The sequence below is a fragment of the Barbus barbus genome (assembly GCF_936440315.1).
Source record: "Barbus barbus genome assembly, chromosome: 7".
Taxonomy (NCBI): domain Eukaryota; kingdom Metazoa; phylum Chordata; class Actinopteri; order Cypriniformes; family Cyprinidae; genus Barbus; species Barbus barbus.
In genome coordinates this window covers 5,277,947-5,305,768 of record NC_136735.1, presented here as the reverse complement: position 1 = coordinate 5,305,768, position 27,822 = coordinate 5,277,947, and the positions used below count along the sequence as shown (strand labels likewise).

The following is a 27,822-nucleotide window of genomic DNA, read 5'->3' as shown; positions in this document are numbered from 1 at the left end:
TTTCCCCCAAAGCTTGTAGGTTCAAGCCCAATTCATAAACGGCATCAAAAGTGTCTATTACAAGAACAATAAAAAGACTCTAAAATTAGACCACGATGGCCTCTTCGTGACAGTCAAGGCGCTCTGTGTGTCTGTGGGGTGAGAGGATATCTGGACTGTGACCCCGTGTGTGAAGTGGTCAGCGAAGAGATTGTCGAATGAGGTCAGTCACCAATGGAAAGTTTGGGCGAGTGAGAGAGAGCACAGGTAAGATGCCAGAAAGCCTTTTTGTCATGATTTATTCGCAAAGAATGTCCATTATTCAGGACTCGGGTTACCGATAGGATTGGTTTGCAACAGGTGAGGTTGTCATAGAAACGCAAAAGATTCGAGGGGGAATACAGAGGATTCTGGGATGAGGTTACTGTAGCGCACCAAAAAGAGGAGACGTTAATGAAAACTAAAACCATTTTGTTATTTGAAATTAAATAAGCATGAAATGAAATACAATAAAATATATTTTTTACATTTTATGAATAAAAAAATGGAATAAACATACTTTAAACTTATATAAGAAACTTATATTTCCTATTTTATTTCCTTAACATACTAAAATAACTAAAACTGAAATAAAAATTAATAAAAACTATGCACGCATTAAAAAACAAACTAATAAAACACTTAAATTTAACTAAAATTAAATGAAAACTAATTCAAACTGTTAATAAAAACTATCATAGTATCTAAAATAACACTGGATCAGACGCCATAATTTCACAAATCATTGTTTAACTTTTTTCAAAACATCAGGGAAAGTACTGCAAGTTATTCCCCATAAGTGAACATATTTTTGCTAACATAATTATTGGGTACTGAGATATTTTAGGGAACCATATAGATTTATATTTTCCGTACCAGTCAAAATTTTTGACTTATCTACTCATTATTATTATATTAGAACAATAGTTAAGTCACTAAATCTGGGAAAACATGGACATAATAATAATAATAATAACAACAACAACAGTAAATTTACCAAGTACATCAAACTTTTTACTAGTATTGTAGTAAATATGTGAGACACAGGATTCATTAAATACATGAACAAAAAACAAACAAACAAAAACTGGTACAGGTTAAACTATTTTATTTATGAATATTGTAAAAGGATTATTATTTGGGGAATATTTTAGGAGCGATCCATTCACTGCCCAATGGTTCCCTCTGCTGGTTTGGATGTGTGAAGTCAGTACAAGAGCTGAATATAAATGCTGGGCAGCCATGAAAACACAGTATTTAATAAAGTCCCATGGCAAGGTAACTTTCATTGACAGTGATGTTAAAAGAACAGTCGCACCCACCTGAACTAATCTGCAGTCCAGTGTGATTATCTGCAACTTGTGTTTCTTGTGTGGAAATTCAAAGTTCGAGTCTTAACGTAGCTCTTAATTGATCGTATTGGAGGTCAGTCCTCTTCCAGGTCAGAGGTCACCGAGCAGCGGGTGAGAGAGGATAGATAGAGGGCGGTGGTTGCTATGGGCGACATTCCTGCCGACACCTTCAGGATGCCGAGGAGCCGCATGGCTGCTGCGTTCACGCCATCTGCCGTCTGAGAGACAGGGAGAAACACGCCGTAACACACGTCTGCCTGAGGTGACCGAGTGTGTGTGTGTGTGTGTGTTTACCCTGTGCTCAGCGCAGAGGACGGGACACTGATGTGAAGCAGCCAGTTTTCTTACGCTGACCAAACGCCCCTGAGTGTGAGAGCCGCAGCGAGCTGCAGACATACACGCAAACCACTCTGACAATCATTGACAGGCCGAGCACTCAGAAAGCAGGTAAAACATCTGGGGTCAGGAGGATTTGTTTTTCAAGAAACTTAATGCTTTTATTCAGCAGGGATGCATTAAACTGCTCACATGCGACAGCAGAGACATTTATAATGTTATGAAAGATTTCGGTTTCAAATTAATTTCTGTTTCTATTCAGCAAAGAATCCTGAAAATTAAACCTCTATCAGGGTTTTAACAAAAGTAAGAAGCAGCACAACGGTTTTCAACATTGATAATAATCAGAAATGCTTCTTGAGCAGCAAATCAGCATATTAGAGTGATTTCTGAAGGATCGTGTGACACTGAAGACTGGAGTAATGATGCTGAAAATTCAGCTTTGATAAATTACATTTTACTATATATATTCACATAGAAATTTGAGATTGTAAATAGTAATAATATTTCACAATTTTTAATCAAATAAATGTGGTAAGCAGAAAATACTTCCTTTGTAAACATTAAAATCTTACTGACCCCAGACTTTTATATGGCACTATGTATATGAGACACAACTCTCAAACTCATGCCATTTAAGCAAATGTTCAGTAAAAGAAGGTGCTTGACCAAGTGCTCATCCATCTCGAGGTCAAACCAAATAACATAAAAACCATTTTATTTCCTATTTAATGTAACCATTTTGCCTCATTGTTACCAAAATTGTACTTCTGTGAAACCCTGAACTGTGATGTCACGAACTACCCAATAACAATAAAAAAGCAACCTATTTCAACTTTTCTGAGTGTATGTGACTTGCATTTTCACAAATAATATGCATTCTTTTTTTGTGGAAAACCGTAATGAGACAAAAATGAGTGTGTGCACATTTATAATTGTTGAATAAGGCTCTCAACTCACCATCAGTGACCAGGAAACACACTTTCCCCAGGAAGCAGTCTGAGTGCAGATGAGTGAGAGAGCTTTCCACTGACTGCAGACTGACAGAGAGAGAGAGAGAGATGAGAATCCGTCAATGATGAGGGAGAGAGAGAGAGAGAGAGAGAGAGAGAGAGAGAGAGAGAGAGAGAGAGAGAGAGAGAAAGATGAGAATCTGTCAATGATGAGGGAGAGAGAGAGAGAGAGAGAGAGAGAGAGAGATCAGTGTACCTGCGCTCTGACAGCAGATTCACTATAAACACTATTAAATCAATGCGAGGACGGGTTTCCTTGTTCTCAACGGGCAGAGGGAGTTTTCTGGCCAAACGCCTGAAACACATCAGTGACATTAGCACGCGCTTAAACATGAAATATATAAATCACATCCACACATGACGTCCATTTGAGCATAACAATAATAATCACTACAGACACTCACACATTGATATTGAAATCTTTCTCATATTGCACTAAGGCGTTGGCTAGTTTGGACTGCAGCTCCTCCTCGTTTTCAACCAACTGTTAAGATAAATATAAGCACATTAAAACAGCTGTATTGTTATATTAGCTCTATAAACAGCTGAGGCGCATTACTCACGAGCACAGTCGCGGTGTTCAGCTCCGGGACTTTACTGTACGGAGTCAGCAGCGCCATGATGAGCCGTATCAGAAATGAGGCGAGTTTTATTTATTTGTTTGTATGTTTATCGGGGGAAAAGCAGAGAAACCTCACGATTCGCGCGACGCTTCCTTCTCGCGCTTATTTTCAAAGTACACACACGTGACGTCACACAGCGCGACAAGAAGTAGAGCGCGCGCTGCTGCCCTCGCGCGTGCACAAACCGCCTTACATTCTTGCTTAAACTTTATATATATTTTTTTTCTTCGAACGATAACCTGCAATTAAAAATCTGTTTCTGTCAGATCTAACCCTCAATTTTACATTTGTGTAACCTAATGCATTCAGGTCAATTCGGTGATCTTAAAGTACATTTTGGGCTTCAATAAATTAATTAAACATTAAGGGTAAATATTTGAAGTGTAGTGGTCCTTTAACTGGTTTGTTTATATTGTAAACACTGATATTTCCATGCAGAAATGCAAACAAAGCATTATTCACGTTTCAGCAGAAGCAGAAAATCCATTCAAATGAGCTTTAGTGAAGACAAAAAGCCTGAAACACTTTAAACAATGAAAGCAAGAGATTTATTATTTCATAGCATAATGACAAGGCAAGATGAAGTTTCAAGACAACCTCTCAACACAGCAAAACCGAAGAGTGAGAAAACGTGGCAAGAGAAACTCGCACACATCATGGTACCATGAGAAATCATGTAATCCGAGCTATAAATCTGTGCCATTAGGTGTGTGTGGGGGGTGAAAACTGGTTTGGGTTTTGCGGAGCAAAAAAAAAAATATATATATATCACTCACATTGTAATCCAGGTTTACTGCTCAGTTCAGTTCTGAGTTTATATTCATATCAAATGAAATCAGAGGAAAAAACATGAGAAAATAATTATCCACATCAAAATAGTCATTTAAGGAGTTTTAATTATTAAAAAAGGAAAAAATAAACAGTAGCCAGTTTAAAAAGATGAAAACAACTTTTTATATTCCTGCAGGTTCTCCTTCATCCACTTCTCCTTATTTTTCAACATAAAAAATAAACTTCTAAATGCACTCTTTTCCTTTACAGCACTTCTGTCAAATGTTCTTTTGGTTTGCTGACTAGTTTGGATCAGCTAGATCAAAGTGTGTAACTCTTGCTGTCTGAGGCATCACCTGTATCTCAAATAATGATGGTCTCTCTCTCTCTCTCTCACACACGCTCTTACACACAATCTCACACACGCAAGCAATCTGTGACTGGCTTCCTCTCTGTAGCTGCTGAGCTTCTACTGATGTATGAGTAACCGGACAGAAAGCTGGACCAGGTATTGCCAGATCAGTGTAGGGATCGGAGCAGGGATCGGAAGCTACAGTATGTAAAGTATCTAGATCTCTCCGGACTCCCTCTCCTCGGAGCTGGAGTGCTGATCTCTCTCGAGCGACACGGACCTCTCCCGCTCTCTCATCCGGCTCATGTCTGGGGAGACGGGGGACGGTTCTCTCTCCATGTCCCTGCGTCCGTTGTCCCACCATCCCTCGTCCGTGGCGTTCTCCCGACATCTCTCCTGAGACAGAGGCGGCTCCTGATCTCTGGTGTGTGAAGACCTGCAGAAATCAGCAAAAGCGTCAGAATGGCAGTATCTGAGCGAGTGTGACAAGCAAAAACAGGTATATACTATTTTATTACAGCTGCATTCTGTACGTTTTTCATCTCTGTTGAAAACCAGAGCCAGGTGCGGAATTATCTTTATTACGTGGGTGGTACTCTGGCACCGCTTCAGCATGGATGAAGCTAATGTTTTGAGGTGAACGTGTAGCTGTCAGTCACCGCACCGGTGTGAATCAAACACTTAGGAATCACAGAGTCTAGCCTGTCTTGGAATATATGACCCAAATCAGAATTTTCACCTGTGTTTTTTTAAAACACAAATCTTGTGTAATCCCAGACTATCTGTAATCAGAAGCACGTTTAAAACTGGAATATAATTTAATTTCATTCACATGTGTTTCATAAACTCTCTGGTTTACAATCTGCCATCAAAATGATACATTTATTTATTCTTGCTGCTGCGAGAAAAGACTAAACGATCCTTCACCTGCAGGATCCTCACATGCGATTTAGCCAACTATCCGGGAAAACTTCTTTATGATTACAGATGTGACGTAATGATGCAGTGCCATGCTTAAATTTCCCGCACCACTAAAATTAGAAAACATCATTATAAGCTAACCGTTGTGAATCAGGCTAAAGTAAGGTGATAGTTTTGAACACTGGCTGGTTATGTACTTTATCAAATATTGATTTTGGATTATTTTTTACCAAAAAATGTTACAGACTGCAGCTTTAAACATTCATTACTAATCAGTTGTTGACTTTTTTGTTTATATTAACACAAATATTGAATTAAATGATTAAAGATAAATTTAAATTACTTCAAAATCTGAATTCAACATTAAATGTATATTTTAGAATTTATAAGCTGAAAGTAATTTCAAATATATTAATTAAATCTCATCATTTTAAATAATATACATGTATTTAGAATTTCATTTTAAATAATCAAAATTCAATAAATTTAAAAAGCAGTCTAATAATTTAAATTCTAAAAATTAATGTAGTCAATTAAAAGTAATTCCAAAATTATTTAAAATTAAAAAATTTAAAATAGTTTCCAATAATTTCCAAATATTCATTGCTTAATTAAAAAACACGTTTTACATAATTCTAATCATTTAAATTCCAAATATAAAATTAATAATAAACATTTTTCCATGACTTCATTTCAAATTTATCATGACCATTTAACATACAACATGTGAGCATTATTAACTTTAATTGAACATCGGCATCATTGTCATGATGTTGTTTACACTGATTTTACCGCATTTAACTCTCCTTGACTATGATAATATATATATAATAATAATATAATAATTTACCAGTATATTACAAATAAAGATTATTTACTAGATTCCACAACTTCATTTAAACTATATCTGTGACCATTTAACACAGCACGTGTGTATATTCATTTTAACTGATCACTGGTATCATAATGTTATAATGCTGTTGTTTTAATCACATCTCACTGTAAATCATGCCTTATTGCTCAAATGTAACAGTTCCTCCACGACAGACAGATCGAGTCAAGCTGGAGTTGTTGTGGTACCTCTTTCTTTTGCTCCTGTGTGAGTGAGAGCGAGAGCGATGGCGATCCTTGTGTCTGTGTTTCCTCTCCCTGTCTCGTTCCCTCTCTCCATCCTCACGGTGCCGGCGAGAGCGATGGGAGGACGAGCTTCCTCCTTCCCTGAAAAGCACAGAGAAAGATATCATCATCACATTACATCCTTGTATTGCTGATAAAGATGTTATTCGACAGGAAGTTGATCCTCACCGATATCGCTCACCACTCCTAGATCTGGACCTGAGAACAGAAGGACAAAGAGAAACTTACAGAACAAATCATCATGATGAAACACTTTTGCATTTCTGTGTTATGATAGATAGTTTGTAGTATAACTGATGTAGTACTGAATTTGTTTCATAACTGATGAGTTTTACCAACTTAATACTTTTATTTTCTTGTTCATTGCTATGAAACAATTACTATTGTATAATGCGCTACAGAAATAAATGTGACTTGGTTTGGCTTGACTATGACAGCTCCACTGATTTGAAGGAAAGCGCATAAATATGGAGATACTCTTCCAGCTGTAATATCAAGGGCTGATAATGATTTGAACAGATCTGGGTAAATGAAATGAAAGCAGAGCAAAGAGACGGACCTCCTGCGTTCCCGCTCTCTTTCTCGCTCCCGCTCTCTCTCTCGTTCCCTCTCGCGCTCCCGCTCTCTCTCGCGCTCCTTCTCTCTCTCCAGCTCCCACTCTTTGGCTCGCTCCTCTTCTTTGTCGCGCTCCTCTCTTCTCCTCGTGCGCATGTGCTCCTGTTTCTCCGTCACAGCCTTCTGCAAATCACAGAGCAGATGGTCTATCAAGAGCTGCGTGACGCCAGCCTGACTGAGCTGTGAGCCGTCATCTTACCTGCAGTTTTTCAAGTTTTTCCCGGATTTCGATGAACCCTAGATGAAGTTTCCCTCCGAAGTGGTCGGCGAGGCGGCGGTCGTTGTCGTGGAGACCGAGGTAAGCGGAGCAAACCTCACACACCCGCAGCTTCTGCTGCTGGAAGCTGGAGGCCGGCATGGAGTTACGGTAGACGTCCTAAACACATCATATTTAACGGCAAACACAAAAACACATCTAATCAAATTTCATTTGTCATTTAAGTTCTAGAGCTAGAACTGAGGACCATAATGATATCTCCACCATGACCCCACACTGACCTCTGCCTCTTTCTTCAGGGCGCGTGTTTTCTCCACCTTCTCCAGCACCTGCTGAGCCTCGTCCACGTTCCCCTCGCCGCCCAGCTGCTCCGCTCGCGCCAGCAGCTTCCCGATCTCCTCGTTCAGCTCGTGCACACGCTCTGCCTGCCAATCAGAGAACAGGGAGACTTAGAGCTGTAAAAACAGACAGATTCACAGTAAAGGTCAGAGAGAGTGGCAAATGGGCATGAAAAATGTTATTCTTTGTGAAAAAAACAACAACCTTGAATAATGTTAAACACTTATCTCAGGCAAAATAACTGAAAGCTATCAAACGGCAAAATATTAGAAGAATTTGACATTCGTCCCTTTTTATAATTATGACACTGATTTAAGTTTGGCTTGATTATGTTTTATGTAATTATGGTTGTTTTCTTGAAATTCTGTATTTTCTGAAATATTTTTGTGAGAGATATTGTTCATTCATATATTTTTTTTGCAGTCAGGTATCTGTTTAGGTTTAGCATTTGTAGTTAATTGTTGTTTTCACTTTTATGCTTATTGCCCTTATGTGTGTGGAGATTTCTTGATTGTCCTTCTATGGGTGGTGTTGTTTTTTTTGGTCATGTGGGTGATCATGTGATTTAGGTTTGTGCTGTATTTAAGGGCTGTACTATGGATGTGTTCATTGTCTGATGAAGAGCTTGTAGACTCGAAACTGGTTTCTGCCACAAATGAAAAAAATTAATTCAATAGTGATCCACTCTTCTTACTTCACATAATCATGAGTTCATACCTCACAATTATGAGTTTACATCTCATAATTCTGACCTTTTTTCTCCAAATTATGAATTCATATCTCAATTCAAACTTTGTTATTACATCTTGCAACTGACACTTTTTTCCCCTCAGAATTCTGACTTGTCTCGCAACTCAGACTTTTCTTTTAGAATTCTGTTTACATCTCACAATTCTGACTTTTAGTTAAAACTTTGAAACAAACTTAAAAATCTAAAAGAAAAACATCAGAATTGTTAGCTGTTAATGAAAAATTGTGAGATCTAAACTTACAATTGCGAAAAATAAAGGCAGGCAGAACTGTGGGATTTTGCAATCATCCTTTTTATTCTGTGGTGGAAACAAGGTTCTGTAGGATATGGTCTAGGAGTGTGACAAGACACTTATCCCACGAGACGAGACGAGAGACTGGGTCCACGAGAACAAGACGAGATTTTTAGAATTGAAAAAATAAAAAAAATCCTCAATGATGAAACATAGGGAAAAATAGTCTTTTATTCAATTGAAAAGCACAAAATGCAAAAAAAAAATATAGGTGCATTTTGAAATCAACGTGTACTTTATGAAATTAAGCTTAAAAAAAAAAGTAGTAGAGTAACGTGTAGTAGAGGGTTAAATGTCTGTAACAGAAATAATGATGAAAAGACTGTTTGTGTTGCTCTTTTTGGATCAGCAGCAGCATGAATGCAGTTTTGAATGTCTTTAATACCCATATCAGTGAATGACAGCATTCACATCGGAAGCGTGATGATGGTCGACCCTCTGATTCATTAACATGGGCAGCGACAAAACGTGCTTCTCACGACCCACTGACACTCGCGATGTGAAATAGCTGAATCGTTGTCATTCAGGAATAAGATCGCGTTGGTGTTTGAATTAAGATCGCAATTTTTAACGATGGTGCAGCTCTAATGTAAACACTGCTAAATGTTTTGCTAGGATATAGTCACGTTCATGCGAGACCAGTCGGATCTCACGAGACATCAGACTTCATGCCACATCACTAATACGGTCCCTTTTTCTTCATAAAAAGTGTATCAGAGCTGTGGACCATGACTTACTAGTCGCTGGTCTGTGCACAAAAAGCAGGTGTGTGAAACTTCAATATGAAAATGATAAGCAAGTGAAATCTCATGTTGCAGAGAAACATTCAGGGATTCCCCAGCGCAGATCGTCAGGTTTTACCTTGGCAGCCACTTCAGCGCTGATCTCTTCCTGCGTTTCGACCAGCCGTTTCTTTGCCAGTTCGGTTCTTCGGTCACAGTCTGCGATGAAGGACTGCAGGTGCTCTGTGGCCTGAGGAGACGCGGCACGATCAGCCATTTATAAGCGCATACAGTCAGATGTATAAGAATGTAGAGCGTTCATACTCACATCCAGCTCAAAGAAATACTCCTGCTGTTTAGATGCGATCTCATAATCTGCTCTCAAGGCGAGATCATGAATCTTCACACACTCCCCCAAATCCATGCGCTGCACAAACACAAATACAAGTGTTTAGAAACCTCTTTCAACTTGTTTGACGCCATAATGCAACTGTGGCGAAGCACAAATACAGTCCAGCAATTATCAAACCGGTTTTAGTTGAGTAAAGTCAAGATAAAGTGGAACGATAATGAGAGACTTACGGTTCCAGACAGTATGTCATGTGGACACGACTCTAGCAGATGACTCTTACACACCCGCTCGTCCGTGAACTTGATCCGCTGCCTCATCGTGTCTCCTGCGAGAAACCAGATACACACGTTATGAGCATCAGAAATCAGCAAATCACGTCACAATCAAATCGGGATTCTCACCATGTCAAACACACCAAAGGCACAACAATGCCACAAATCAAATCATGATTCTCAAACACTGATGACACTGATTATCAAATTACAAATTTTGGGATAACTGCATCAAAAATGAGACTAATGATTGTGATAATTATTTAAGATAATGTAATTATGTCAACCAAAATATGCAAATAAATTAATCATATTCATGGTTCTCATATAATCAATCAATCAACGATGAATTTATGACAGATGTAAAATAATCTCAGCCAAACCATACGAGTTTTAATCAGATCAAGTCATGAAAATTCAAATTAATGCATTTTTTTAAATTCAATGAAATACATGAAAACTACAAAATCACACCAACCAAATAATGTCATTGAAAAAAGGCATAAAATTAAAGCCATGCCAATAAAATTATGAAAATCGATAGACTTGACATCATGTCAGTACATTTGTTTTACCGAATCATGCTAAAAAAGTAGAATTCAATAAATCTATATATATACAAAACCATGATTCTTAAGGCAAATGAATAATTGATTCTCATCTAAAAGACATGAAATAATTTCCAGTGAAATTATTAGATAATGAAATCAAGCGAATCAATAATGTTTACCAAATTAAGTCAATCAAAAGAGAATAATACAAGTCATGACAACAACATCATAAAAATCTAAATAACGTTCTGACAAAATCACGCCAAAAAATTAGAACAAATAAAATTATGTGACCATAAGCTATGTCAACTAAATCATGTGAAGTGTGTGATTCCTTTCATGGCAAATAAATCATATAAAGCACGGTTCCCATTAAAAAATATCTGAATGATGCGAAATAGAATCAAGAAAAGAGAGAATAGCAGTAAAACCAAATCACTGGACATCATCAATCTTACACGATTCCCGTCACTCAAATATCAAAAACAGATCAAGAGAGTATACAGTATAAAACAACAACGAATCAGTTCTTGAATCAAACGCATGGTTTAGTTTCGCTTTGAAGGGAATGAGAAACACTCACCATCTCTGCCAGTGCCCATGAGCTGGTCCAGCATGGCTCTCATCTGCGCCTGGGCCGACATCTTCACCTGTTTACCTCTCTTCACCTGTGAATATATACCTGTCTGATGAGATCTGAGCTGTTCAACTAACGTTAACTCCTCATACAGCAGGCCTCAAGCCCAGCGGCCGCCCAAAACAACACAAACCGCCTCCTGTAACTCACTAACACGCTCTCTACTAACACCGAGCACACGTCTGAGTCTGAGGTGCTCCAGAAAGCGCAGTTTATAGCTGAAATACCGCTGAAATCAATCATAGATCAGGGAGCTAGTGTCGTGCGTTAGCAGCAGTGGCTAACTCTTCCTCAATCCGCCCAATGTGCGCTTATTTATCAGTCCTAGCGCTGCTTTATCAATCCGCAGTTCAGTATTTAGTGTAGTGGTCCATATTCGGAAAGTTTTGGCAGTGTTTATTTGTTGTTGCTTTATTGTTTTATGTCTTTTTTTTCCTCTCGGAATAAGACTTCCGACTCGCGCGCGCTGCTCCCGCTTGCTTACGCGGCCTCGAGGAAGTGCTGCAGAGCTCGAGCGCTGATTGGCTGAAGGGCGGGTGACGTCGTTGACTTTTATCTGCAATCATTTTTTAAAATACGTAACTCGTAAAAACTAAAATTTTACATTTTACTCCAATGTCCCAAAACCAAAAGTTTTGGAATTGATACAAAATGTAGTCCATTCCAAATTACAAGACAAAAATTGTAACGTAATCCATTACATTTCACATTTTAAGTAATATAATAGGACTACTTTTTGTTTACATGACTTTTAACCTAAGTTGAATATCACATTGATTTAAATAAGATAATCTTGTACCATATCAATATAAAATAGTGCTGTCAAACGATTAATCACATCCAAAATAAGTTTTTGTTTACATAATTTATGTATGTGTGCTGTGTATATTAATAATGCATAAATAAATACACATACCGTATATATTTTGAAAATATATACATGTATATATTTAATATGTGTGTACTTATATATACATAATAAATATACACAGTATACACACACATATTACGTAAACAGAAACTTTTATTTTGGATGCTATTAATCGTTTGACAGCACTAAAAAACACAAAGAGAAAGAAAATTAGTTTCATTCGTTGTTATTAAATATGAAAAAATAGAGAAACTATGGATGATTTATTGCTGTTGTGTGAATAATATGTAATTATGCAATCAGTAAAAAACAAAGTAACTAGTCTGATTACGATTGTTTTAAACTAATATAATCTAATTCCAAGTATTTATTGGACTCTGATTATGTAATCCATGTTATCAGTTACTAGTATACACATACATACAGTTGTGGGTAAAAGTTTACATACACCAAAATAAGATTTTTTTTCATTTTTATTTAGCCCCATCCTGAATATATTTTATGTAAAAGGTGTTTACATATAAGCCACAACAAAAAATAATAGTTGAGTTTATAAAAATGACCCCTTTCAAAAATGATTGATTCTTAATCCAGTGCGTGTCATTACCTAGATGACCCACGACTGTATATTTTGGTTTTGTGATAGTTGTTTGCGAGTCCCTTGTTTAACAGCCCACTGTTCTTCAGAAAAATCCTCCAGGTCTTTGGTTTTCCAGCATCTTTTTTTTATACTTGAACCTTTTCCAGCAGTGACTGTATGACTTTGAGATGCACCTTCACACTGACAACAACTGAAGGACTCATACACAACAATTACAAAAGGTTAAAACATTCACGATGCATTAAGAGCTGGGCGATACATTTTTTTTTAATTTGAAGATTAATGTAAATTATACTTATTTTATCTTTCTACGCATCTTCTAAACAAATCTGTAGATTCTGAAGGGCAGTACTAAATGAAAAATATGATATTTAAAGTAAATAATCATCCGGTTCAAAAGTTTTCACACCCATTTTGCACCGTGTTTATATCAGTTTCGTGTACACGTTTTTAATAATATAATCAAATTTCAATAGAGAAAGGACTATTTGATTACTCATGAGATGACTGCTTTAATATTGGTGTCCTTGTTGGCATCTCACAGGTCAATAATTACACAAGAAACGACCACAAACACAACAGTATTGGTTCTCTCTGTTTATTGTTCTGATGTGTAACAGACATCTCTTAATTTATGTACGTTGTATATTATATTCATATGTATAAAAAACATCCAGCGTAATAGTTTTTTCTCCAACTACTTCCACAGAATACAAAATCAAACCCAGCTGTGATTATTAATTAGAAGAACGAGAACAAACAGAAACACAAAGAGGTCCTCTCAGACGGACATCTGTCCACCGTCACGCTTCCCACAGATCACAGTCACATTGTCGTTTTGGCACCAGAGTTTCCTCTCATCTCACTAAAGCACATGGAAAACATATGAGCTTATTTATTAGCCCGACTCTGCACATGCAACTCACCATCCTGTGTTTAGATTGTCTGGTGAAGAAGAAAACGGCTCGTCTATCTCATCTTTAGATTAAATTTCTGAATAATACAGAGAGATGAATCCATGAATGTTTGCAGCTTTGGCAAGCCACAGTTTCTACAAGAGCCAGGCCGTGCATGTCAAGCGCTCCAAAGCTTTTAGTCTTTAAATGATTTAAATCGGAGGAATTTCATTGCTTATATTCTAGATTTAGCCTCTAGTTGTCGAGTGGCGTGTCCCATCTATAGAGGGCCTCTCAAACATCAGTTTCATCACCAATAATCACAATTCATGGATATACAATGTATAGATATACATAAAACAAATCTTCAGCTCACACAGTTTAAGTAAAAATAATCAATGTGATGTGAAAACTAAACGTTGTACCTTCAGAACACTATAAATCCACACAGATGACCTCGAATTATGCTACATTTGTCTTTATAACGAATCTTTCCATATTTCCCATTCAAAATCAAAGATAATAAATTGGCAAAAAATAAAACTAATTTTGTTTTGAGCTGTATTATATGAGAATTTGGATTTAAAAAATATTAGACAAACACATTTACAGCTGCTCTAAGTGTTTTGATGCTACATTTTTCGATTTAAACAGATGAAACTGTAAAAATAAATGTGCATTCAATACCGTGCGTGATCCAAAGTTATCTAAATAGACCTTAAGGCTCATTCACACCAAGAACGATATCTATGAAGATAACGATATTAGCGTCCACACCAGCGAACAATATCATCTGTTTATTCTAAGCACACGCATGTCTGCCACTTTAAATTCTCCAGCATTGATTCTGATTGGCTGTCAATGATTGTATCGTTTCATCAGCTGTAAAAATAATTTTGAAACTGATTCCAATGATATTGTTTCTCTGTGCCTTTATCGCTATAGTTGTGGTGTCCTACTCTGCTGTTCTTTAATATTGAGGATGATTTTTAGAAATAGTTATCGTTCTTAGTGTGAACAGGCCTTTAATCAGGTTAGACGCCACTTTTAATTTAACGCAGATGAAAACGAGGCTGTACTGTTGTGGCAAACACCATAGACATATATAGATGCCCTATTCGACTGCTCCAGGCACGTAGATGCGGTCGCCATCTTGGAACGGTATTTTTGACGTCATTCACCATACTGTAGGTTCGCAGAGAACTGTTGGCATCTCTTGAATATTCAGTGATTAATTCAATATTCATATTGATATTCAATGATGTCAAGTTTACCTCTACAATATGGCGGACGGCTTACGTCTAGCGGCCCATAGGAACAGTCGCTAATGAGGCATCTATGTATATATATCTATGGCACACACTGTATAAAGGTCGTCATTTTTACAACTCACAGCCTTCGAGACTATTTTATGTAGTTTTTGTCTTCTGAGAGTTCAATCCATTGAGCGCACCGTAATTCTGACCAGCCTCGTTTTCATTTCTGTCAGAAATTAAATATGACGTTACCCTGACTAAGGTTTATTAATGTGACACTGATTCTCTGACTGTGAAAAACTGGACTATTATACAAATCATACATTGTTACTTTAAGTACGTTTATTATGATCGGGTTGCAGTGGTGATTTCAGAAAGTTCTCTGAGAGGTGGGCGTGGCTCCGTCTCATTCAGCCAATCGGACATCAGTGGGCGGGTTGTTTTTGCTGGTCTCGTAAGGCAGTGAGGATCTCGGGCCTCGTTACATTCGGTATCACGGAGCGCAAGCCCGGACCAACTCGCGACGCTGATCCCCGATCAGACCCCCCCAAACCCAGGCTCGACTGCGATCGATCGCGTGCTTGTGTGTGATCGTGTGAATAAATACAACACAGAACTAGGATAAACACAGAGTGGAAGTACTAGAGGAGTCTGGGATCTCTTCTGAGGTATTGTCTAACATCTAGGCTCCATAGCACCATTTTCCCACACCTTGATCAAATACATCTGCCTAAATTACAGATTTAAAGACATATCACAGGTTTAACTCAAGCATCTGTGGTTGTACGTGAAAATAATTTGAATTCGTACCTCATTTTCAGGTCTAAATGACTTTGTTCTAACATACTGTATTTACTCAAATAAGGTTAAAGATCATCTGAATATGAATATGGAATACTCTCTATTTGTTTTATTTGCTCGATTGCAGGCTTCAGATCTCTCTTAATGTTAATATAACATTTTGATTTTGTAACATGAGATAGTTTATTCAACTGGCACTGCCTTTACAAGGACTGGCACTCAGATCGGCATAAATCGTGTATATGTAGAATAAAGTACAGCCCTTATCTAAAACGGGCTTATCATTTACGTGAATCTATTATAGCTAATAAACAGTCGGACCTGTAAGGGAAAGTCTCTTGAAAACACTTCACCTCAAAATCAAAAGAAATGGTATTACATTTTCCATTACGTTTGGCAAAAATATAAGATAATTAAATACATTTCCCACCAAAATTTGGAGATTAATTTTTTAAAAATGTTTTTGGAATGTACTTTTGAGAATATTTTAAAATATCATTATTAGGATTCTCATCACTGTAATACAGTATTATTTCTACAATATTACAGTAAACAATTATAGTAATACAACACCATATTGTTTAATATTATATCATATTTTTAATCTTTTTTTTTGTATTACATTAGTGAGAATACGTAGGGATTTAAAAATATTTAAGTGTCATTAAAATCACAATGCAACATCTTTCTTAATAGTTCTAAAATAGACATTGTTTACTTCAGAATAAAATCTTATTTTTCTATTTGATTTTGGGGTGAAATCATAAATCGTAAGACTTTTATTTTGAAATACTCTGAATGTTCTACACTGTTTATCACCTCTGTGAAACACGTCCTGTTAAAATCGAGGGGAAGAAACGAGTGGAAAAAGGAACAAGACATGATGACGTGACATGAGCTGTACACAGAGAGAAGGAGAACGTACTTGTGTGTGTGTGTGTGTGTGTGTGTGTGTGTGTGTGTGTTTACAAGCATCCCTGGGTTGTACAAGTGTGTGTCACATGGTGTTATTCCACATTGTAAGTGTTGAATTGAATCGAGCGTGCCTAGTATACCTTGTTTACACCTCAGTGCCGACGCTTGTGTGTGTAATTAAAGGTGCCACTTCCACCACAGTGAGGTGAAAACAGGAGGAGAGCGAGTTGCCTACAGAGCCGTGAGTCTCCCCGTCAGAGCGGCCTGCAGTTCAGACGGCAGGAACACGCCCAGCTCGGTGATGATGCCGCCCGTGATCAGCTGGTGAGGAGTGACGTCAAACGCCGGGTTCCACACGTCGATGCCTGCAACACAACACATATATTTTCTGTTTGAATTGATGTTTTATGAGTTTTTTGGTCATTATTATTAGTTTCAGTTTTTCTTCTATAAATATGCCTATACAGTATGTGACCCTGGATCACAAAACCAGCCATAAGGGTAAATTTTTCTAAATTAAATTTAATTATATTGAAATTTAGTTTTGAGTTTGGTTTGTTAGGATCGGACAATATTTGGCTGAGATATGACTATTTGAAAATCTGGAATCTGAGGGTGCAAAAAAAATCTGAATATTGAGAAAATCGCCTTTAAATTGTCCAAATGAAGCTCGTAGCAATGCATATTACTAATCAAAAATTAAGTTTTGGTATATTTACGGTAGGAACATGATCTTTACTTAATATCCTAATGATTTTTGGCATAAAAGAAAAATGGATAATTTTGACCCAAACAGTATATTTTTGGCTATTGCTACAAATATACCCCAGCGACTTAAGACTGGTTTTGTGCTCCAGGGTCACATATGAGGTTTATTAAGTTTTATTTAATAGTTTTCAACTAGTCAGTTTTATGGATTGATATTTTGGACAGTTAAAGTTCAAATGCATTAAAGGGTACCTATTATGCAAAATTAACTTACATGTTGTTTGAACATAAATGTGTTGGTAGTGTGTGAACACAACCACCCTACAATGATAAAAACACACCCTCTCTTTTTTTTTTTTTAAATCGCCATAGATCATAAGCAGTGTCTCAGAACCCGTAAAATGTCATGTCACATTTTACAAGCCCCGCCCACAACTGTTGACGGACACTGCCTTATTAGCAGAGACCCCGCCCTGATCGAGCCGCACACAATCCGCCATGTTTATCTTTACGCTAGCATTCAAGTAAGAAATATCTTATTAAAGCTACAGAAGTTATTCAGTCCACAGCAGTGAGTGATTTTCTGCTTTTATTTTTTTGTTTGGCTCATATTAACCGCATAGACAACAGTAGGTACTGTATATTACTCTGCTGCCACTTAACACACAGATCTAATATAAACATGCAATTTATTTCCTAGCTGTTTAACTTCCCAGACATAACTGTGTTTTTGTAACTTGTGTGTATTTAACATAAACAGTTTAAACACAATAAGGCATGAAAGGGTTGAGTTCAGCTGTTTGGACTCTGACGGCACCCATTCACTGCAGAGGATCCATTGCTGAGCAAGTGATGTAATGCTACAAGGGCTGCAAAACGATTAATCGTGATAAAATAAAAGTTTGTTCGCATACTGTATGTGTGTTTATACTGTGTATATTATATATACACATACACACTTACATGTATATATTAAGGAAAAATATATTAAATTGATATATAATATAAATTATATACAAGTATATATATGCAATATATATATGCATAATTTTTATATATATATATATATATATATATATATATATATATATATATATATATATATATATATATACACACATTCGTGTGTATTTATATGTACATAATACATATTCACAGTACACACACACATATAGTATGTAAACAAACTTTTTAATTTTGAATGCGATTAATTGCGATTAATTGTTTTTCAGTCCTAAATGCTACATTTCTCCAAATCTGTTCCTATGAACAAATGTATTAACTATACTATTTGACTCTACAGACAGACAGCAGTCTAGCTCATATAATTAATGCTGTTTCTCTTCCGATATAACAGACATATAACAATTCCAGTCAGATAACAAGTTAATTTGCGGAGATGAATTGATTGATCTGGGACCAGCGTTCCCGTCTCAATCTCCCGGTCTTGTCTGTTGTGCGTCAGACAGCAGTTTTTATGAGAGCAGTGCAGTAATCTGTCTGTCCCCTCGAGACGCCGGCAGCTATTAAACGCTGCAGCTTTAATTAATCTGATGATTCTGACTCCTCTCTCTCTCTCTTCTGTTTTCTCATGTGCGGAGGATCGTTCCTCCCTCATATCAGAACCGTTTAATTAAAATCCGTTTCGAATCTCACTTAAACCCTGCGGTCACACACTCACACTAATCATCTTTCTCTGCTTTTCTCACCCCTTCCTCAACAAAAACCCCTGCTGCTTTGCACTTCAAAAACACAAATAGTCATTTACTATAAATGAACACAGTGTGATAGCACATTTAATACACTTACACCACCAGAGCACTGGTAAGGTGTTCTCTTCTGATCACCAAGGCTGCATTTATTTCATCAAAAATACAGTAAAAACTGTAATATTGTGAGATATTATTACAAGTTGAATCCACTGTTTAATACGTGAATATATGTTAAAATATAATTTATTGCTTTGATCAAAGCTGAATTTTCAGCATCACATTATCCTTCAGAAATCATTCTGATACGCTGCTCAAAAAACATTTCTGATTATTATTAATGTTAATGTGCTGCTTCATATGTTTGTGGAAACCATGATACAGTTTTATTTTCAGGATTCTTTGATGAATAGAAATGTAAAAATAACAGAATTCGTTTGAAATAGAAAATATTATAAAAGCCTTCACTGTCACTTTTGTGTATACGGTATTTATGTTAAAATATATTTAAAGGAAACATACTGAATTTCACAAAAATCGTATTCTCTCTGATTGACATGTAAAATAATGACTTTAAAGGCAGGTAAAAAGAGGAATATATTAATTAATTTTTGTTCTCGTTATTAAGTTAATAAATAATTGCTAATAAGTGTAAAAATTTAACTTTATTTCAATACACAATCTTAGCTTGTGTTGCATGTTGTTTTTGGATCTTTTTCATATAATATTTATTTTTGATTAATTTCAGTAGTTTTAGTTTTAAAACTAAAGTGGTTTGGATCGAAATTTGTGCCATTTTCTGCGTGAAATAGGTGAATTGTGCACTTACCAGGAGCGGCTACAGGAACTCCGTTGATGCTGGTGAGCTCCTCAGCCGGACGCTCCTCGATCACGATGTCTCGTCCGCTCTCCAGACTCAGGTCGCAGGACGTGCTGGGCGCCGCCACGTAAAACGGTACCCCGTGATGCTTGGCAGCGATGGCCAGCTGATATGTGCCCACTTTGTTGGCCGTGTCGCCGTTGGCAACAACCCTGTCCGCTCCGACGACGACAGCTGTGTGTGCACAGGTACATTAACATCGGACACACCTGATACACACACCACACTCAAGCCAATGCACTCCACATGCGTCACCTGTGATGCCCTTCTCCCTCATGGCGAGCGCCGCCATGCTGTCTGTGATGAGGGTGGCCGGGAACCCCTCGGCCACGGCCTCGTACGCCGTCAGCCGGGCGCCTTGGTTGTAGGGCCGGGTCTCCGTGCAGTACAGACGCTTCAAGCGGCCCAGCGCATGCAGCGACCGTACCACTCCTGCACGGATCAGTTACAGTCAGAGTCCACTTCCAGAGAAACATTTCCTGATCGTTTACTCACCCCCATGTCATCCAAGATGTTCATGTCTTTCTCTCTTTAGTCGAAGGTTTTTGAGGAAAACATTCTTGTTTTTTTCTCCATATAGTGGACTTTAATGGTGGAACGTGAACGATTTCAAGGTCCAAAATGCGGTTTCAATGCAGCTTCAAAGAGCTCTTCCCGATCCCAACTGAGCCTAATGTAGCGAAACGATCAGTCAAAAAAAAAAAAAAAGTATATTTATACACTTTTTAACCACAAATGCTCGGCCAGCATTAGCTCTGCGATGCGCATCTTTATTAAGCCCAAAACACACTGCACGATTTTAGCAGTCCTATAAGATCACTGCATTTGCGACATGGAGCTAATAAATACAATAAAAAAATAAAACGCACATTTTTATAGAAGAATAAAACATCATCAGCATGCGCTAATGGTAAACAAAAAGAGCATGATAAATCACACGGCGAAAGAGGAAGGGATAAGAGCTTGAGGTAAGCAATTTTATGTTTTAGCACCATGTCGCGTTGATTTCATGTCACATGTTTATTGGTTGGTCAGTAAACGTGGATCGTAACAGCAAACACACGGTGCGATGATCATGCTGTATCGTAGGTTCTCTTTGGTCGCAAGACCGTGACACAGCCGTCTTTGAACCTCTCTCACTGTACGACACAGGACCGCCGATTAGGAGCCATGATTGTTTCACGATGTCAATCTTTCGTCTGGGTCAGCCGAAAATCGTGCAGTGTGTTTAGGGCTTAAGGTGATGTTAGAAAGGTCACGTGTGACATAGGTGGAAGTACCGACCCAGTGTTTACAAAGCCAACATGCAAAAAAAAGTCAAATGTCCTTTACAAAAAAGGTAAAACAATGATGTGAGACTATTTTAAAGTTGGAGGAGAAAATTAGGTACTATCCCCACATGACCTTTCCAACAGGATTACGTAATGGCGCGCATCGCAGAGCTACAGCAAGCCGAGCATTTGTGGTTAAAAAGTGTATACTTGCTTAATTAAATTTTTAGTTTTTTCAGGAAATAACCGATCGTTTAGCTAGATAAGACCCTTATTCCTCGGCTGATATCTCTTTGAAGCTGCATTTTGGACCTTGAAATTATTGGCCACCATTGAAGTCCATTATATGGAGAAAAATTTTGAGTTTTCCTCCAAAAAAATACTTTCTTTGCGACTGAATAAAGAAAGACATGAACATCTTGGATGACATGGCAGTGAGTAAATGATCATTATTATCTGCAGTAATGCTAAGCACGCGGACTGACCGAGAGCTGTGCCGTATCCCGCGGTGGCCAGGCTGCCGGTGTTACAGTGTGTGAGGATGGTGACCGAGTCTCGTGGGACGCCTGACAGGATGTGCTGCGCGCCGTAGTTGCCAATTTTTTTGTTGTCGTTCACATCTCGCTCCAACATCTCCTCAATCCAGCCAATCACACTGCAGAGGGGCGTGGCCAAAAAACAGGCACAATAGAGGAACATAAAAAAAAAGTAATTAATGCAGCACTTCATATTTAGCATATATCTGCTCATTGGAATGAAAAAAAAAAAACTTAAATTAAGCGGAAAAAAATTTAAATTCAAACAATTTTTTAAATAAAATGTTTACTTGTTTTTAATTTAAATTTTAATTTAATATTTTAAATAACTTTCTTAAAATATTTTTATCATTATTATATATATATATATATATATATATATATATATATATATTTTTTTTTTTTTTTGGTCCACTTTAGTTTTTGGCACGATCTTCATTCTTTATAACCTAGCTAGTCTCGAACAGGCACATTTTTGACTATTGCCATATAGTCTGGTCAAAAACAGTAGACAATAATGTAAAATGATCACAGACCAGTGTTATTTTATTATTTATAAATTAAAATAGTATTTATTAAAAATGTGAATTAGCCTTTATGTGTTTTCCGTTTCCTTTTTACATTTTAATCATTTTGTTTTGTGCTTTTTTCATTTTTATTAGTTTTTGCTATTTATATTTTAAATGTTTCTATCTTTAATTCATTTTTATTTCAGTTTTAGTTTCAGTAATTTTAGTACTTCAATAAAAAAACAAAACAGAATTTGCCTGAAATAGAACTATATAAATAGAAATGGAACTAACTGAAAAAAGCAAGTTGAAGTTTTTAATCTATAATTTATATTTTATTTTAATTCATGAAAACTATTTTTTACATTTTAAGATTATTTCACAGACATGGAAAAGAAAGCAAAGCAGAATATACCGATCTTTTCTGGAATATCTGGTTTACTTGCTATTAAAGCAAAACTCTTTCAAAGAATACAATTTTTCAAATATCCTCAAATCCTCCCATCCCGGGTAAACCCTCGAGTGTCCGGCGGGCTGTCACCTGTCTCGGAGCGGCTCTGTGTTCTTCTCCATGCTCTCGTTCTCTGTGAACTCCATGAGCTCGCGGGCGGCGCGGCCCATGTTGACCGCCGTGGGTCGAGCGGACGTCAGGTGGCACAGCGAGTCCCTGATGAAGGACACGAGGTCGTCGCCCCCCGCGCCCGCCCGCAGCTCCACCGCCAGGCTCAGGCAGCCCACGATGGCGATGGCGGGAGCGCCACGCACCTGCAGGGTGAAAGGTCACAGGGTCACAGGACCGCCAGCGCTTCACTCGACCGCTACACTCACAAATCATCCATTTCAGTCTGCTTTCACAACGTGAACACTTACAGTCAGCTCTAACATCAGCTCGCTGGAATGAAAAATGAGATTTTTTTGGATGAAAAGCCCCATAAATTTATTCATACAGATTGGAAACACCATTCTGAGTTAAAAGTTGTGTGCTGAAGACACGCTCAAGCCATAATGCTGTTTGTAAACCCATTTTACATTCAAAATATTACCAGGAAATCCAATGGGATAAATGTACAAAAGTACTACTCACTGCATTTAGTGAACCTTTTAGAGGAAAATGACATTTCCATTTAAGAGTTCCAGTGAAATTAGGGAGTCATCCGGAGTAATCACAGTTCAGAGATTATTCAATAACCACAAAGAGAAATTATGGTAAGCGTGATGTCCTCGTTTCTTTAGAACTTGGAATTCTGCCGTTATGATTAGAATGAGCAATAATGACATCATTCTGAAAGAGGCATTCAGTTCAAAGAGCTGATTAAATATGATGTCATAATGACTTAAAGGGACAGTTCGCTAAAAAAAAAAAGAGAATTGTGTCATCATTCACTCACTCTCAAATTGTTGACTTTCATCTTCTCCTGAGCACAAAAGAAGATATTCTGAAGAGTATTGCTGACCAAACAATTGATGGTAGCCACTGATGTCCATAGAATGGAAAAAACAGCATGGAGGTCAATGGCTACCGTCAACTCTTCGGTTATCAGCGTTCTTCAAGAAATCTTTTGTGTTCAACAGAAGAAAGAAACTCATACAGGTTTGGAAAGAAGACAGAATATTTATTTTTAGATGAACTATCCCTTTAGTAATCATGTGGCATCACCATTCTAAACTGGAAAATCTCTTTATATTTTTTCTCATTGTGGTTTAGTCTTATGATGTGCGGTTTCTAGGGATGTTTGTCTTCATTAGTAAGGTAAGAGAATGTTTTGCTGAGCATTGAAACATACACAACTAAGATTATTCAGTAAACTCTGCTCCTTTTATCATCATCACCACTTCGTCTCCTGCTTCTGCTCTTCTCTGGCTTTACTCAGTCAACTTCTTGGCTGATAGAAGACTGTTAATACAGTTTTGGGTACCAGACAAAACACTGGTTTTGGGAACTAGACAGTTTTGCTGATTAGCTGTTCTGTTACCAGCTATTTTCTGACAGGATCTGGTATTTCTGGCGTGGAAGCACTTGTGATGAACCGTTTTTTCCTTGGACAAATGCAGAGTAAAGAGAGTGTAGGACTGAGTGTAACTTAAGCGCTTGCTGGTGATTGTCATTTCCCGTCCATTAGTAAAGGTCTCATGACAGTGACAGCGGCTGGCACAGGTCCAAAGCCCCTTAATCCCCGATTGATCAATAATTCATGCCAGATATTTGCAGTTACGACTATTAATGAGGTGCAGACATGCCTGCCGGAAAACCATCACCCCAACACATTAATTATGCACTACGTTAATCAAGACTGCAACGGCTGGAGAAAGAAAACTCGAGGTTTGCGAAACACCTTTATTATGTCACAAGCGCACGTACGTCACAGAGACGTCTATTTGACATCTGCAAGAGTGTTTGCGCATGACGTACGTGTGCTATAGGGGCTGTTCACATGGGACAGGTACTGTTTAAAAAGTTCAGACGTTTTAAATTTGACGTTCCTTCATAAAAACACATTAGTGGCAAACAATTAAACAAATTAGCACATTAAACCCCAAATATACGCACGAACAGCCAGCTATTACAGAATGTTGCCTCAATGTATGATTGACTTCTTTAGGAATATTTATTTGAATTTTTTACAAGCATAAAGTAACTGCCAAATATTTAGGGAAATAACTTGTTTACCCAAGCGGCCGTGTGCATAATTAACTCATTTAATCCCACCGGTCACAATAGTGACCATTAAGAAGGTTTTCATTAATAAAGCTCTAAAAGTATTACAGACTGGTGTTCTAGTGCATTTCTGCAAATATGGAAACAATAAAGTGTCTCAATTAAATATGTGCAGGATCACATGTTTAGTGCAAATTGCCCCATGACCAGAACGGTTTACTTCCTGTTTGCAGCTGCATCAAAGCTCCTAAACAAAAGGCTTTTATGTTAACAAAGATATGACAAAGATTTTTGGTACAGATTATCTTTAAGGTGTCTAGTATTAATATATGAATTCACAATTATTCGGTTTTGTTGAGTGTGGTCATAGAATGAGCAACAATAGTGACCAGTGAAATAATAACTATTGTGACCCTGGACCACAAAATATAAAAATGGGGTATATTTGTAGCAATAGCCAACAATATGGGTCAAAATTATAGATTTTTTTCTTTTATGCCAAAAATCATTAGTATATTAAGTAAAGATCACATTCAATGAAGATATTTTGTGAATATACCAAAACTTAATTTTTTATTAGTAATATGCATTGCTAAGAACTTCATTTGGACAATTTAAAGGCCATTTTCTCAATATTTAGATTTTTTTTTTTTGCACCCTGAGATTCCAGATTTTCAAATAGTTGTATCTCAGCCAAATATTGTCCGATCATAACAAACCATACATGAAAACCTTATTTATTCAGATGATGCACAAATCTCAATTTCACAAAATTATAAACCCTTATGACTGGTTTTGTGGTCCAGGGTCACATTTTTGTTTTTTATCTTAGTATATCTAATCAGTGTTGTATAAGGGGTTTTAATGTATAATAATAACCATAGTGATGAAACTGGGCTGAGATATATAAGAATTTTGATGACTGCAGAAATAATTAAATTTCAGTATACACATTTCACCCAGTCACAACAGTGACCAACCACAAAACACACACTTTTCCCCAAAAATAATTATTGATTATTTCAAGGGGTTATTAATGACACATCATTTTGATACTTTCATGTCAGAGAAAAATGTGGGATTACACGCAAGCGTGCATTATTAAAAAAAACCACAAAAACCATTGCAGGGACGTTATGTCAAGCGCAGGTTATGCAGATCACACTAGATCACACATGCACACGCGTGCACGAACAAAAAGCGCAAGCCCGTGCTCTGGTCCGACACAAAGGAGCTCTACCGGCTTCGAGATGTCCGGACGTGCGCGAGCGAAACCGAGCAGTGGATCCGTCGAGCGGGCCTGCAGTAGCCTACCTTCATGCTCTTGATGGCCTCATATCCGTCCCGCACCGAGCGGATCTCGTCGTACACGGTCTCGTGCGGCAGCAGCAGCTGGTTGAGGATCTGCAGAGAACCGGGCCGGTACCGGATCGCCTCCAGCGTCATGACCCGTATGAGATGCGGCTGAACGTATTCCGGGAGCGCTGGCGCCGATGTGTGACGGGTTCCGTCGGTCCGGTGGAGTCGGGGTGTGCTAGAATCGCTGCGATTCGTGAATCATGAATCGCGAATCACAAAGTGTGGGCGTCTGCACGGATCGAGGGGGAAAGAGCACCGATTACGGAACCGCGTGTTAGCTCTGGCAGGAAGCCCCGCCCCTAGGCCACGCCTACTCCTGTCAGTCATCCCGCGGAGGCGCGTTTGGCATTCAGATGATGCCTTTTATTATTCTTATAACTACGGCGCAGCAACAATGAAGCGATTCAGTGAATGGAGGGGTCCGATGAAGAGCAGACTCGGAATGAGGACACGTTAGATCATGTTTCTGTAGAGGAATCGATTAAAACGCACACGCAGGCGCTATATTGTTCATATTTTAATAAGCCGTGACGTCATCGGGGACTTTCATTCGAAGGAATGTTTTTTCCCCAAAATGAGAATTCTGCCATTCACGCATCTTAATGATCTTTTTACAATGAAAGTGAATGGGGACTAGCTCTGTTGAGCGTCCAAAAATGACAAAAACACTGTAACTATAAAGTGTGATATTTTTTCACCTGGTATTTTAATTTAAAAAGGTATGTTTTTTTCTTAAGTGAAAATCCTGTCTAATTTAATCACCTTCAAAGCACTGATCTATAATAGAGCCAATTAATTAATTTAATTCAGCCAATCAGAATACAACAAAACTTATAGAGCAGGAACATTTAAAGCAGTAGGCCATAACTTAAAGGGATAATTCACCCAAAGATTAAAATTCTGTCATTAATTACTCACCCTCATGTGTTCCAAACCTGTAAGACCTCCGTATACTTAATCTTCGGAAACACAAATTAAGATATTTCTGATGAAATCCGAGAGCTCTCTGACCCTCCATAGACAGCGACGCAATTTAAATGTTCATTTTTGGAAGAACTATTCCTTTAAGTGTGTGCTTATAATAACCAGGACATTATGGTTCTTGGAGTGAACAGGCCTTAAGTGCCCCTATTATACTTTTCGAATATTACCTTTCATGCAGTGTGTCATGTAGCAGTATGTGAACATAAACTTTCAGCAAAGTTGTGAAGCCGAAAGTGCACGATATATAAAGTTATTGTCTATCAGAAAGAAAAAAAAGAGTCGACTCGCCTAAACGAGTCATTAGGAATTCGAATCTTTCTGTCACGGCTGTACGTCACAAATTAATATATTTGCATAATGTCCGTCCATGGGCTGTCATTCGCGCTGGCTGCGCCATCTGACCAATCACAGCAGCGAGGGCTCGCGGGAGGGAGGGGTTTAGAGAGACTGATTCTTCGAACTGCTTCGCACGAGTCGTTTAGGAATCATGAGGTAAAATTAAAACTATTTTTTGAGAAAACTAGTGTTTTTTGATCTTGGATGCATGTAAACCTGTTTTAGGAGACTCCTAAAAAGTGGAGTTTTAGGAGACTCCTAAA

General features: G+C 37.8%; 3 protein-coding genes across 6 annotated transcripts; all 3 read right to left on the bottom strand.

The window, feature by feature from the left end:
- Positions 1-261: 261 nt before the first annotated feature.
- pane1 (proliferation associated nuclear element) lies at positions 262-3,485 on the bottom strand. Of its 2 annotated transcripts, XR_013784404.1 has the most exons (7): positions 3,283-3,485; positions 3,124-3,203; positions 2,916-3,014; positions 2,667-2,746; positions 1,665-1,756; positions 1,341-1,588; positions 505-1,250 (listed from the first exon to the last, which is right to left on the bottom strand). XR_013784404.1 is itself a non-coding variant. In XM_079420737.1 (6 exons), the coding sequence occupies exons 1-6, from the start codon at positions 3,337-3,339 to the stop codon at positions 1,445-1,447; spliced, it is 552 nt and encodes a 183-aa protein (XP_079276863.1). In that variant the 5' UTR covers positions 3,340-3,485; the 3' UTR covers positions 262-1,444. The 2 variants fall into 2 exon arrangements, 1 of the variants encoding a protein (XP_079276863.1); XM_079420737.1 differs by having other exon boundaries at positions 262-1,588.
- A 379-nt stretch (positions 3,486-3,864) lies between these two features.
- Positions 3,865-11,787, bottom strand: LOC306872657 (putative RNA-binding protein Luc7-like 1). Its single transcript, XM_079421326.1, has 10 exons — positions 11,218-11,787; positions 10,042-10,136; positions 9,788-9,886; positions 9,599-9,709; positions 7,637-7,780; positions 7,338-7,514; positions 7,083-7,261; positions 6,692-6,721; positions 6,467-6,604; positions 3,865-4,901 (listed from the first exon to the last, which is right to left on the bottom strand). Exons 1-10 carry the CDS (start codon positions 11,276-11,278, stop codon positions 4,682-4,684), a joined length of 1,254 nt encoding a protein of 417 aa, XP_079277452.1. The 5' UTR covers positions 11,279-11,787; the 3' UTR covers positions 3,865-4,681.
- A 1,542-nt stretch (positions 11,788-13,329) lies between these two features.
- On the bottom strand, positions 13,330-26,557 carry mri1 (methylthioribose-1-phosphate isomerase 1). Of its 3 annotated transcripts, none has more exons than XR_013784428.1 (7): positions 26,195-26,557; positions 22,766-22,989; positions 21,665-21,834; positions 20,164-20,340; positions 19,858-20,082; positions 16,752-16,976; positions 13,330-13,608 (listed from the first exon to the last, which is right to left on the bottom strand). XR_013784428.1 is itself a non-coding variant. In XM_079421324.1 (7 exons), the coding sequence occupies exons 1-7, from the start codon at positions 26,324-26,326 to the stop codon at positions 13,569-13,571; spliced, it is 1,098 nt and encodes a 365-aa protein (XP_079277450.1). In that variant the 5' UTR covers positions 26,327-26,521; the 3' UTR covers positions 13,330-13,568. The 3 variants fall into 3 exon arrangements, 2 of the variants coding, with proteins under 2 accessions (XP_079277450.1, XP_079277451.1); XM_079421324.1 differs by having other exon boundaries at positions 16,847-16,976; positions 26,195-26,521; XM_079421325.1 differs by lacking the exon at positions 13,330-13,608 and having other exon boundaries at positions 15,218-16,976; positions 26,195-26,545.
- Positions 26,558-27,822: the final 1,265 nt, after the last annotated feature.

Bases quoted from the DNA above. Each gene is read 5' to 3' on its own strand.
- mri1 (XM_079421324.1), bottom strand. From the start codon at position 26,326: ATGACGCTGGAGGCGATCCGGTACCGGCCCGGTTCTCTGCAGATCCTC. The intron at 22,990-26,194 runs GTAGGCTACTGC...TTCACCCTGCAG, and splicing joins AGGCCATCAAGAGCATGAAG to GTGCGTGGCGCTCCCGCCAT. The intron at 20,341-21,664 runs GTCAGTCCGCGT...TGATCCGTGCAG, and splicing joins GGGATACGGCACAGCTCTCG to GAGTGGTACGGTCGCTGCAT.
- LOC306872657 (XM_079421326.1), bottom strand. From the start codon at position 11,278: ATGTCGGCCCAGGCGCAGATGAGAGCCATGCTGGACCAGCTCATGGGC. The intron at 10,137-11,217 runs GTGAGTGTTTCT...GGTTTCTCGCAG, and splicing joins CATGGGCACTGGCAGAGATG to GAGACACGATGAGGCAGCGG. The intron at 7,515-7,636 runs GTCAGTGTGGGG...TGATGTGTTTAG, and splicing joins CCCTGAAGAAAGAGGCAGAG to GACGTCTACCGTAACTCCAT.
- pane1 (XM_079420737.1), bottom strand. From the start codon at position 3,339: ATGGCGCTGCTGACTCCGTACAGTAAAGTCCCGGAGCTGAACACCGCG. The intron at 3,204-3,282 runs GTGAGTAATGCG...TTATCTTAACAG, and splicing joins TGAACACCGCGACTGTGCTC to TTGGTTGAAAACGAGGAGGA. The intron at 3,015-3,123 runs GTGAGTGTCTGT...GATGTGTTTCAG, and splicing joins AAAGATTTCAATATCAATGT to GCGTTTGGCCAGAAAACTCC.